Raw genomic sequence first — 13,293 nt, 5'->3', positions numbered from 1 at the left:
TTTCATTACACTGTATTTGAACAATGTACCCATACTTCTTATGAGATTCTGATGTACACCATGTTTCTGCCTTTGTATTGCCTGAGGAAGCAGGTTCAAACCTGCGAAATGCGTTGCAGTCCCCCTTTTTCTTGGAGTATGCCAATAAATGTATATATATTTGAATAGACAGTGATTCCCAAAATGTTTCGCCGCCCGAGCTGAAAACCTCACCTCTTAGGTTGTAAGCCTGATGGGACAGGTCCTCTTCAATCCTACTGTATCCTGTGTCCCCCACCTCTTAGATTGTAAGCCTGATGGGACAGGTCCTTTTCAATCCTACTGCATCCTGTGTTCCCTCACCGCTTAGATTGTAAGCCTGATGGGACAGGTCCTCTTCCCTCCTCCTGTATCCTGTGTTCCCTCACCTCTTAGATTGTAAGCCTGATGGGACAGGTCCTCTTCCCTCCTACTGTATCCTTTGCTCCCCCACCTCTTACATTGTAAACCTGATGGGACAGGTCCTCTTCCCTCCTACTGTATCCTTTGCTCCCCCACCTCTTAGATTGTAAGCCTGATGGGACAGGTCCTCTTCCCTCACCTCTTAAGGAGCCCAGTAATGGTACAATCTCCTGGCCGGCAGATCTGACAATTGGCATGAAATGATTGTTTGTTAAGCCAATCCAATCAGTGAAATCAATAAGAAAAGCAGAAGACAGAATGGTTGATACTATGCTATGCGATTGCTATGCGATCCGATTGATCAGATGGTCTATTGTTCAAGAGATTGTACCGTTAATGGACACCTTTAGATTGTAAGCTCTTGTGAAATAATGGATTGTCCAAGCCATATCATTTGATTTTTTTGAGTTGTATTTTCTTTTGTTTTTTTAGCACCCGTACAATAAAACTGTACCATTTACAATAAAAGGAAAAAAATTCAGTCCAAAAGAAGTTAAAGTGCTGTGTGTTTAGCGCGACACACAGCCCTCTCCTCGCCAGGGCGCGGCCTCTCTCTCCGACCGCTTCCTTCAAGGAAGCAGTCACACACATCTTCCTTTCACTCCAAATTGCTTTAAAATTAGCATTTTAATTTTCTATAAAAAGTAAGAAGCATTAGATTTCAGCGGGACCCTGAGCTCATTCACACGTTATCCTCCTCCCCAAATCGGTAGCCATGCTGTCGTGTATGGATTGTCCACGACAGAAAGCAGGACCACAGCCGTCTAGTGGTGCAGATACGGCCTGATTCCTCCGAGAGTCCACGCATTTCCTGATGGCATGGCACGGGCTATTCTGCTGTCCTGTGCCACGTGTGGGTTATCAGTAGACAAGCACGTACTAGATGCTTGGGATCTCATTCATGAAAAGACATGAAGACCAGCTTTCTAGGCAAGATAGGTAGCTCGTGGCTCAAACCAGCTTTATCCTCCCACTTACTGGTTAGACAGTATAATAATTTACTAGGGGTTAGGACTGGCATTCATGGAAGGACAGCAGGCCTGCTCAGTTCCACCACCTCCTTGGCTGTCCTTGGCTTCGATATTGGGCTGCTTCGTACAGCAAGTGATTGTCTCTGTGTTAGGCGACTGGATGGAGTCGCCACTGATCTGCAACGACCAACAGGTCCTCTGTTGCCCTCTCTGAGCTTTTCTCCTGGTAGATCGACCACGGGTGGAAGGAGATCGGATGGAAAGGCATTGGATGCTTGTCCAGCACATATAATGAGGTGGAAGAGATGGAGAAAGAAAGGGTGATGGTTCTTTCTGTGAGGGCCAAGAATCTTGCATGATAACCATGAAACCATTGCTGCAAAATTTCATATCTTGGACAACCGAACGGAAACTTGATGTCCAAATGGAAAAACTGTCCCAATGCAGAAAGAACAGAGAAAACCGCTAAAACCAAGACATCCAATCACCAGTGCTGGCATTGCTAAGGCCTCCTCCTCTCGTATTATTGCCTACTAAGCAGCTGACGGATCTGACACAGAAGTTCTGCTTGCTTGTCAGCTGCTGGCAGATTGGAATTCTACAGAAGAGCCCAAAAGTCGCATGAGCTCCGGATCATATCTGATCAGCTCTACGGTCTCCCCACTGTCCTGTGGCCAGAGATCGGCTCCCTCAGACGGCGTCAGGATCTGACTGCTGAAAACTTGGTGGGTGAAAGCTTTCTTCTGCATGCTGGCAATTTCAAAGTGCGGGTATCGGGCCTGGAATATCCGTGAGGACAACTTCAGCCTCTTCAGGACATCAGAGATGAGGAACCAGTTACCAGGTCTGCAGGGCAAACAAGAAACTCATATTAGATATTCCATTACAGCAGAATTTGTTATATTTTCGGTAGTCGTACATCACAGTAAACAAAACGTGGCAGAAGAGAGGCCCAGATCTCAGATTCTGGCGGGAAACTTGTGCTGGGAATACACAAGGAGTATTTTTCGGCAGATAGATGGCTTGATAGATAATTTCCGACAGGTCTGATCTGATTTTGATCAGTTTTTCTGATCGATTTTCTCATGGAGGTAAATTGAAATCGATCAAACTGTAAATCTGCCAAAAAAACTCATTGTGTATTACCAGCATTATAGTGTATACACCAAATACAAAGAAACAGCTTTACTAAGGTTGGCAAATATTTGCTACTTATCACATGCAAAGGATGGGGGCGTGGACAGGAAGCAGCCCCGCCCTCTAATGGAAGGGTGCTAGCCACTGCTGTCTCTGCCGTTACTGAGATATCAGTCATGAGAGCCGCTAAGAGGAGATTAAAGAGAACGTTAAGACAGTAAAGAGGGTAAGATAACATACCGAGGAAGAAGGAAACCTCTGGATCCTACAAAAGCTACCTACACTGCCACTGCTCACCAGGAACCTCCAGAACATCACACTGCGTTCCCCTACATGCACAAGCGTGGGCGTGCTGAACCACATGAGCACAGCGTGGCTGCACCACATGAGCATGGCGTGGCTGCACAGTAGTACGGCCTTGCTGCACCACATGAGCACAGCGTGACTGCACAGTAGCGTGGCCATGCTGCACCCACATGAGCATTGCGTGGCTGTGCTGCACCACATGAGCACAGTGTGCCTGCACAGTAGTGTGGCTGTGCTGCACCCACATGATCACGGCGTGGCTGCACAGTAGCATGGCCATGCTGCACCACATGAGCATGGCGTGGCTGCACAGTAGCGTGGCCGTGCTGCACCACATGAGCATGGCGTAGCTGAACAGTAGCGTGGCCGTGCTGCACCCACATGAGCATTGCGTGGCTGCACAGTAGCATGGCTGTGGTACCCCACATGAGGATGGCGTGACTGCACAGTAGCGTGGCCGTGCTGCACCCACATGATCACGGCGTAACTGAACAGTAGCGTGCATCAGGGGTATTGGCTGCCCCTCAGCCACCACGGCAATCTCAGCTGGGCTCTTGTCACTCCGGGCACGTCACCTCCAAAAAGAGACGCTTGACATAGCGTAAAATTGCAAGGGAACGTTTCCCACTTTTATTAAAAAGGTCAAGTAAAAACAGGAGAACTTGCAGTAAATACATACGGGCGTGCCAAGGTGGGGAGGCGTGGCTCCAGTATTACGTGTCAGCCGTACAAAGTATCCGCTTTGGCTCTTACCCCAGAAACAACACTGCTATGGATAGAAAGAGTTTGTGTGCCGACAGTCGCCGCGTCCGGTGACATCACACGCAGCGCCACTCCGTAGCTCCGCCCAACGCGTTTTGTTACTATGGTAATTCATCGGGGCTACGGAGCCTTGGATACAGCATGTTTTATAGTGTTGCTTACAGGCGGTCATACGCATAGCAGAGTCGCTGCCCTCAGAGGCAATCCACATAGTTCATAACAATAGATTAAACTTCACAAATGTATATAGAAGCTCTTAGAGGTCTCTCAGCCACCAATAATCAATGAAGAATAAACAAAAAATGTATTACAGATAAACAATGGCACATAATATATATGCACTAATATAGCGCAATAAGCAGCTTTACCACAAGATGGCGATACAGTCAGTATGGCAGAAATAAACCTTTAGTCATAGCAGATTTCACATCTGGCCGGCCATACATGGGCAACATAAGTTGTCATCAGATGGCCTGCCACAGTAAACGTATCATCAACAGGGCACCATCCCCTAAGGAGAGGCAACATGCAGATCACACCTATATTGCATAAAATAAATAGCGCCATTCCCAAAAGTACCATCCCCTTCCCTTCATGACTGACACAACTTAGGGATCCTCAGGACCAAACTGATTAATCACTGCTAATATAGCCATTTAGATCGATATCCATATTCAATCCTGCAGGCTCCAGGCATCCCATCGTGTGTAGAAAATGGTTACATCCCTATTGGGAGTTGCCATCATCCCAACTGGCTTAAGGGGCTCCCCAGAGGCCAATTCCTCCGTCTGTGGAGAAATTGCTCTCGATTGGAAGACTACCATTCTCAATCTATAATGTTGGCAGGGAGGTTCATTGAAAAAGGCTGTGACCCTGATGTAGTACACTCACAAAGGGAATTAGTGGCGGTATGGAGAGAAGTCAGACGTTTGCACCACGACCACGGGTTGAGCGAGGCATGGATTTTAGTTTCTTGTCTGGGTATAGTCGATAATCTAGACAGGTCGAGGACATCTTTAGGAGGCATTGGAACAACCTACGATGTGACCCGACCCTTGGACCGCACATACCCGACCGTCCCACTTTTATTTACAGGCGTGCCAAGAACCTGAAGGATTTCTTGGCACCCAGTTGTGTGGATCCCCCACGCACTTCAATGAATTCATGGCAAACGGCCGGTTACTACCCTTGTAGGGGCTGCCGGGACTGCCAGGAAGGCCTTACCTCCAGGACTCATGAGGTTACCTCGGGTGCTAATGGAAGAACCTTTACAATCTGGGACTTTATTATGTGCAAAACGGCACATGCAGTATATTTGCTGTCACGCGCTTGTGGACTCCAGTACATAGGGAGGACCTCTAGGGCCCTCCATAAAAGATGGGGTGAACATATATATATAATATTGGGAAGGGTTATCGGCAGCATAGTGTCTCGAGACACCACTTCTCCTCCCACCATACCAAGTGTGTAAATGGTCTTAAAGTGTGTGGGGTTCAGAAGGTTCAGGTAAATTGGAGGAGTTGCACTCGTAAACGTGAAGTGTCGAGGTTGGAAACCCAATGGATGCACACGATGGGATGCCTGGAGCCTGCAGGATTGAATATGGAGATCGATCTAAATGGCTATATTAGCAGTGATTAATCAGTTTGGTCCTGAGGATCCCTAAGTTGTGTCAGTCATGAAGGGAAGGGGGTGGTACGTTTGGGAATGGCGCTATTTATTTTATGCAATATAGGTGTGATCTGCATGTTGCCTCTCCTTAGGGGATGGTGCCCTGTTGATGATACGTTTACTGTGACAGGCCATCTGATGACAACTTATGTTGCCCATGTATGGCCGGCCAGATGTGAAATCTGCTGACTAAAGGTTTATTTCTGCCATACTGACTGTATCGCCATCTTGTGGTAAAGCTGCTTATTGCACTATATTAGTGCATATATATTATGTGCCATTGTTTATCTGTAATACATTTTTTGTTTATTCTTCATTGATTATTGGTGGCTAAGAGACCTGTAAGAGCTTCTATATACATTTGTGAAGTTTAATCTATTGTTATGAACTATGTGGTTTTTTTCTGTTGAGGGCAGCGACTCTGCTATGTGTATGACCGCCTGTAAGCGACACTATAAAGCACGCTGTATCCAAGGCTCCGTAGCCCCTGATGAGTTACCATAGTAACGAAACACGTTGGGCGGAGCGGCACTGCGTGTGATGTCACCGGACGCGGCGACTGTCGGCACAGGGACTTTTTCTATCCATAGCAGCGTTGTTTCTGGGTAAGAGCCAAGGCGGATACTTTTTATGGCTGACACGTAATACTGGAGCCACGCCTCCCCACCCTTGCACTCCCGCATGTATTTACTGCAAGTTATCCTGTTGTTTTTACCTGACCTTTTTTAATAAAGGTGGGAAATGTTCCCTTGCACTTTTACGCGATGTCAAGCGTCTCGTTTTGGAGGTGACGTGCCTGGAGTGACAAGAGCCCAGCTGAGATTGCCGTGGAGGCTGAGGGGCGCCCAATACCCCTGATGCGCTGTCGGGCCCATTTGGCCAGCTGATCCGGTGAATATGCAATTTAAGGTGAAGCTGACGCTTTTCACATAGGAGAGACTGAACTGTTTGAGTGCTTTGACCCTATTTACTATTTGTATTCATTAACTTATTACAATAAGCAGGGAGCGCTCCACCTGTTTGCATTGGTGTTTATGCTCAGTTTGTTTTTACTTTTTATACAATTATTGTCTACACTCTTCAGTATAAGGTGTTTATTGACTTGTAAGCACTATTTATGCTATTGTTTATTGAACAGTAGAGTGGCCATGTTGCACCACATGATCACGGCGTGGCTGCACAGTAGCGTGGCAGTGCTGCACCACATGAGCATGGCGTGGCTGCACAGTAGCATGGCCGTGCTGCACCCACATGAGGACAGCGTGACTGCACAGTAGCATGGCCATGCTGCACCACATGATCACGGCGTGGCTGCACAGTAGCGTGGCCGTGCTGCACTACATGAGCACGGCGTAGCTGCACAGTAGCATGGCCATGCTGCACCACATGATCACGGCGTGGCTGCACAGTAGCGTGGCCGTGCTGCACCACATGAGCACGGCGTAGCTGCACAGTAGCGTGGCCGTGCTGCACCACATGATCACGGCGTGGCTGCACAGTAGCGTGGCCGTGCTGCACCACATGATCACGGCGTGGCTGCACAGTAGTGTGGCTGTGCTGCACCACATGATCACGGCGTGGCTGCACAGTAGCATGGCCGTGCTGCACCCACATGAGGACAGCGTGACTGCACAGTAGCGTGGCTGTGATGCACCACATGAGCATGACGTGGCTGCACAGTAGCGTGGCCGTGCTGCACCCACATGAGCATGGTTCGGCAGCAAAGCAACATCGCCATGGTGATCCACATGACCTCGGGGTGGCTGCACAGCAGTGTGGCCGCGCTGCACCCACATGAGTACAACATGACTACACAGTAGCGTGGCCATGCTGCACCCACATGAGCACGGCGTGCCTGCACAGCAGCTCACAGCAGCTTCAGCTCACTGTGCAAGCAAAGCCGCACTCATACAGGCACAGTATGGCCACACTCTGGCCTGACCAGGAGCAGGGCCCTGAGGTTCATCATTATAACAAGCTCATTGGTAATCTTTGGCAGGTCGCTAGTAACAAAAGGCCGGAGGACAGCATGGGAAGTCGCTATAGGAGCCAGAGGGATCCTAAATACCAGACTTCCTCAGAGGAGGGGATCATAATTCCAGACTCCCTCAGAGAAAGGCATCATAATTCCAGACTCACTCAGAGGAAGTCATCATAATTCCAGACTCACTCAGAGGAAGGCATCATAATTCCAGACTCACTCAGAGGAAGGCATCATAATTCCAGACTCACTCAGAGGAAGGCATCATAATTCCAGACTCACTCAGAGGAAGGCATCATAATTCCAGACTCACTCAGAGGAAGGGATCATAATTCCAGACTCACTCAGAGAAAGGCATCATAATTCCAGACTCACTCAGAGGAAGGGATCATAATTCCAGACTCACTCAGAGGAAGGCATCATAATTCCAGACTCACTCAGAGAAAGGCATCATAATTCCAGACTCCCTCAGAGGAAGGCATCATAATTCCAGACTCACTCAGAGGAAGGGATCATAATTTCAGACTCACTCAGAGGAAGGGATCATATTTCCAGACTCACACAGAGGAAGGCATCATAATTCCAGACTCACTCAGAGGAAGGCATCATAATTCCAGACTCACTCAGAGGAAGGCATGATAATTCCAGACTCACTCAGAGGAAGAGATCATAATTCCAGACTCACTCAGAGGAAGGCATCATAATTCAAGACTCACTCAGAGGAAGGCATCATAATTCCTGACTCACGTAGAGGAAGGCATGATAATTCCAGACTCACTCAGAGGAAGGCATCATAATTCCAGACTCACACAGAGGAAGGGATCATAATTCCAGACTCACTCAGAGGAAGGAAACATAATTCCAGACTCCCTCAGAGGAAGGCATCATAATTCCAGACTCCCTCAGAGGAAGGGATCATAATTCCAGACTCCCTCAGAGGAAGGGATCATAATTCCAGACTCCCTCAGAGGAAGGGATCATAATTCCAGACTCACTCAGAGGAAGGCATCATAATTCCAGACTCCCTCAGAGGAAGGCATCATAATTCCAGACTCACTCAGAGGAAGGGATCATAATTCCAGACTCACTCAGAGGAAGGCATCATAATTCCAGACTCACTCAGAGGAAGGCATCATAATTCCTGACTCACGTAGAGGAAGGCATGATAATTCCAGACTCACTCAGAGGAAGGCATCATAATTCCAGACTCACACAGAGGAAGGGATCATAATTCCAGACTCACTCAGAGGAAGGCATCATAATTCCTGACTCACGTAGAGGAAGGCATGATAATTCCAGACTCACTCAGAGGAAGGCATCATAATTCCAGACTCACACAGAGGAAGGGATCATAATTCCAGACTCACTCAGAGGAAGGCATCATAATTCCAGACTCACTCAGAGGAAGGGATCATAATTCCAGACTCACTCAGAGGAAGGCATCATAATTCCAGACTCCCTCAGAGGAAGGCATCATAATTCCAGACTCCCTCAGAGGAAGGGATCATAATTCCAGACTCCCTCAGAGGAAGGGATCATAATTCCAGACTCACTCAGAGGAAGGCATCATAATTCCAGACTCCCTCAGAGGAAGGGATCATAATTCCAGACTCACTCAGAGGAAGGGATCATAATTCCAGACTCACTCAGAGGAAGGCATCATAATTCCAGACTCCCTCAGAGGAAGGCATCATAATTCCAGACTCCCTCAGAGGAAGGGATCATAATTCCAGACTCCCTCAGAGGAAGGGATCATAATTCCAGACTCCCTCAGAGGAAGGGATCATAATTCCAGACTCACTCAGAGAAAGGCATCATAATTCCAGACTCACTCAGAGGAAGGCATCATAATTCCAGACTCACTCAGAGGAAGGGATCATAATTCCAGACTCACTCAGAGGAAGGCATCATAATTCCAGACTCCCTCAGAGGAAGGGATCATAATTCCAGACTCCCTCAGAGGAAGGCATCATAATTCCAGACTCACTCAGAGAAAGGCATCATAATTCCAGACTCACTCAGAGGAAGGCATCATAATTCCAGACTCACTCAGAGGAAGGCATCATAATTCCAGACTCACTCAGAGGAAGGCATCATAATTCCAGACTCACACAGAGGAAGGCATCATAATTCCAGACTCACTCAGGGGAAGGCATCATAATTCCAGACTCACTCAGAGGAAGGGATCATAATTGCAGACTCACTCAGAGGAAGGGATCATAATTCCAGACTCACTCAGAGGAAGGCATCATAATTCCAGACTCACTCAGAGGAAGGCATCATAATTCCAGACTCACACAGAGGAAGGCATCATAATTCCAGACTCACTCAGGGGAAGGCATCATAATTCCAGACTCACTCAGAGGAAGGCATGATAATTCCAGACTCACTCAGAGGAAGAGATCATAATTCAAGACTCACTCAGAGGAAGGCATCATAATTCCTGACTCACGTAGAGGAAGGCATGATAATTCCAGACTCACTCAGAGGAAGAGATCATAATTCCAGACTCACACAGAGGAAGGCATCATAATTCCAGACTCACTCAGAGGAAGGCATGATAATTCCAGACTCACTCAGAGGAAGAGATCATAATTCCAGACTCACTCAGAGGAAGGCATCATAATTCCAGACTCACACAGAGGAAGGCATCATAATTCCAGACTCACTCAGAGGAAGGGATCATAATTCCAGACTCACTCAGAGGAAGGCATCATAATTCCAGACTCACTCAGAGGAAGGCATCATAATTCCAGACTCACTCAGAGGAAGGCATCATAATTCCAGACTCACTCAGAGGAAGGCATCATAATTCCAGACTCACTCAGAGGAAGGCATCATAATTCCAGACTCACTCAGAGGAAGGGATCATCATTCCAGACTCACTCAGAGGAAGGCATCATAATTCCAGACTCACTCAGAGGAAGGCATCATAATTCCAGACTCACTCAGAGGAAGGCATCATAATTCCAGACTCACTCAGAGGAAGGGAGCATAATTCCAGACTTACTCAGAGGAAGGCATCATAATTCCAGACTCACTCTGAGGAAGGCATCATAATTCCAGACTCACTCAGAGGAAGGCATCATAATTCCAGACTCACTCAGAGGAAGGCATCATAATTCCAGACTCACTCAGAGGAAGGCATCATAATTCCAGACTCACTCAGAGGAAGAGATCATAATTCCAGACTCACTCAGAGGAAGAGATCATAATTCCAGACTCACACAGAGGAAGGCATCATAATTCCAGACTCACTCAGAGGAAGGCATGATAATTCCAGACTCACTCAGAGGAAGGCATGATAATTCCAGACTCACTCAGAGGAAGAGATCATAATTCCAGACTCACTAAGAGGAAGGCATCATAATTCCAGACTCACTAAGAGGAAGGCATCATAATTCCAGACTCACTCAGAGGAAGGCATCATAATTCCAGACTGACTCAGAGGAAGGGATCATAATTCCAGACGCACTCAGAGGAAGGCATCATAATTCCAGACTCACTAAGAGGAAGGCGTCATAATTCCAGACGCACTCAGAGGAAGGCATCATAATTCCAGACTCACTCAGAGGAAGGGATCATCATTCCAGACTCACACAGAGGAAGGGATCATCATTCCAGACTCACTCAGAGGAAGGCATCATAATTCCAGACTCACTCAGAGGAAGGGAACATAATTCCAGACTCACTCAGAGGAAGGGTTCATAATTCCAGACTCACACAGAGGAAGGCATCATAATTCCAGACTCACTCAGAGGAAGGCATCATAATTCCAGACTCACTCAGAGGAAGGCATCATAATTCCAGACTCACTCAGAGGAAGGCATCATAATTCCAGACTCACTCAGAGGAAGGCATCATAATTCCAGACTCACTCAGAGGAAGGGATCATAATTCCAGACTCACTCAGAGGAAGGCATGATAATTCCAGACTCACACAGAGGAAGGCATCATAATTCCAGACTCACTCAGAGGAAGGCATCATAATTCCAGACTCACTCAGAGGAAGGCATCATAATTCCAGACTCACTCAGAGGAAGGCATCATAATTCCAGACTCACTCAGAGGAAGGCTTCATCATTCCAGACTCACTCAGAGGAAGGCTTCATCATTCCAGACTCACTCAGAGGAAGGCATCATAATTCCAGACTCACTCAGAGGAAGGCATCATAATTCCAGACTGACTCAGAGGAAGGCATCATAATTCCAGACTCACTCAGAGGAAGGCATCATAATTCCAGACTCACTCAGAGGAAGGCATCATAATTCCAGACTTACTCAGAGGAAGGCATCATAATTCCAGACTCACTCAGAGGAAGGGATCATAATTCCTGACTCACGTAAAGGAAGGCATGATAATTCCAGACTCACTCAGAGGAAGGCATGATAATTCCAGACTCACTCAGAGGAAGAGATCATAATTCCAGACTCACACAGAGGAAGGCATCATAATTCCAGACTCACTCAGAGGAAGGCATCATAATTCCAGACTCACTCAGAGGAAGGGATCATAATTCCAGACTCACTCAGAGGAAGGCATCATAATTCCAGACTCACTCAGAGGAAGGCATCATAATTCCAGACTCACTCAGAGGAAGGCATGATAATTCCAGACTCACTCAGAGGAAGGTATCATAATTCCAGACTCACTCAGAGGAAGGCATCATAATTCCAGACTCACTCAGAGGAAGGCATGATAATTCCAGACTCACTCAGAGGAAGGTATCATAATTCCAGACTCACTCAGAGGAAGGCATCATAATTCCAGACTCACTCAGAGGAAGGCATCATAATTCCAGACTCACTCAGAGGAAGGCATCATAATTCCAGACTCACTCAGAGGAAGGCATCATAATTCCAGACTCACTCAGAGGAAGGCATCATAATTCCAGACTCACTCAGAGGAAGGGATCATAATTCCAGACGCACTCAGAGGAAAGCATCATAATTCCAGACTCACTCAGAGGAAGGCATCATAATTCCAGACTCACTCAGAGGAAGGCATCATAATTCCAGACTCACTCAGAGGAAGGCATCATAATTCCAGACTCACTCAGAGGAAGGCATGATAATTCCAGACGCACTCAGAGGAAAGCATCATAATTCCAGACTCACTCAGAGGAAGGCATCATAATTCCAGACTCACTCAGAGGAAGAGATCATAATTCCAGACTCACTCAGAGGAAGGCATCATAATTCCAGACTCACTCAGAGGAAGAGATCATAATTCCAGACGCACTCAGAGGAAGGGATCATAATTCCAGACGCACTCAGAGGAAGAGATCATAATTCCAGACTCCCTCAGAGGAAGGCATCATAATTCCAGACGCACTCAGAGGAAGGCATCATAATTCCAGACTCACTCAGAGGAAGGCATGATAATTCCAGACGCACTCAGAGGAAAGCATCATAATTCCAGACTCACTCAGAGGAAGGCATCATAATTCCAGACTCACTCAGAGGAAGAGATCATAATTCCAGACTCACTCAGAGGAAGGCATCATAATTCCAGACTCACTCAGAGGAAGAGATCATAATTCCAGACGCACTCAGAGGAAGGGATCATAATTCCAGACGCACTCAGAGGAAGAGATCATAATTCCAGACTCACTCAGAGGAAGGGATCATAATTCCAGACTCACTCAGAGGAAGGCATCATAATTCCAGACTCACTCAGAGGAAGGCATCATAATTCCAGACTCACTCAGAGGAAGGCTTCATAATTCCAGACTCACTCAGAGGAAGGCATCATAATTCCAGACTCACACAGAGGAAGGCATCATAATTCCAGACTCACTCAGAGGAAGGCATCATAATTCCAGACTCACTCAGAGGAAGGGAGCATAATTCCAGACTCACTCAGAGGAAGGGAGCATAATTCCAGACTCACTCAGAGGAAGGGAGCATAATTCCAGACTCACTCAGAGGAAGGGAGCATAATTCTAGACTCACTCAGAGGAAGGCATCATAATTCCAGACTGACTCAGAGGAAGGGATCATAATTCCAGACTGACTCAGAGG

General features: G+C 47.1%; 1 protein-coding gene across 5 annotated transcripts in view; it reads right to left on the bottom strand.

The window, feature by feature from the left end:
• Positions 1-834: 834 nt before the first annotated feature.
• BCORL1 (BCL6 corepressor like 1) overlaps positions 835-13,293 on the bottom strand; it is a 203,831-nt gene continuing 191,372 nt past the window's right edge. For all 5 annotated transcript variants that reach the window (XM_068249975.1, XM_068249976.1, XM_068249974.1 and 2 more), the window contains one exon: positions 835-2,258. In XM_068249975.1, coding sequence (XP_068106076.1) covers positions 1,988-2,258 — 271 coding nt within the window. In that variant the 3' untranslated portion in view covers positions 835-1,987. The remainder of the gene's footprint in view (positions 2,259-13,293) is intronic.

Source organism: Hyperolius riggenbachi, chromosome 8, assembly GCF_040937935.1.
Source record: "Hyperolius riggenbachi isolate aHypRig1 chromosome 8, aHypRig1.pri, whole genome shotgun sequence".
Lineage (NCBI taxonomy): Eukaryota > Metazoa > Chordata > Amphibia > Anura > Hyperoliidae > Hyperolius > Hyperolius riggenbachi.
This window is presented reverse-complemented; position numbering and strand designations above follow the sequence as displayed.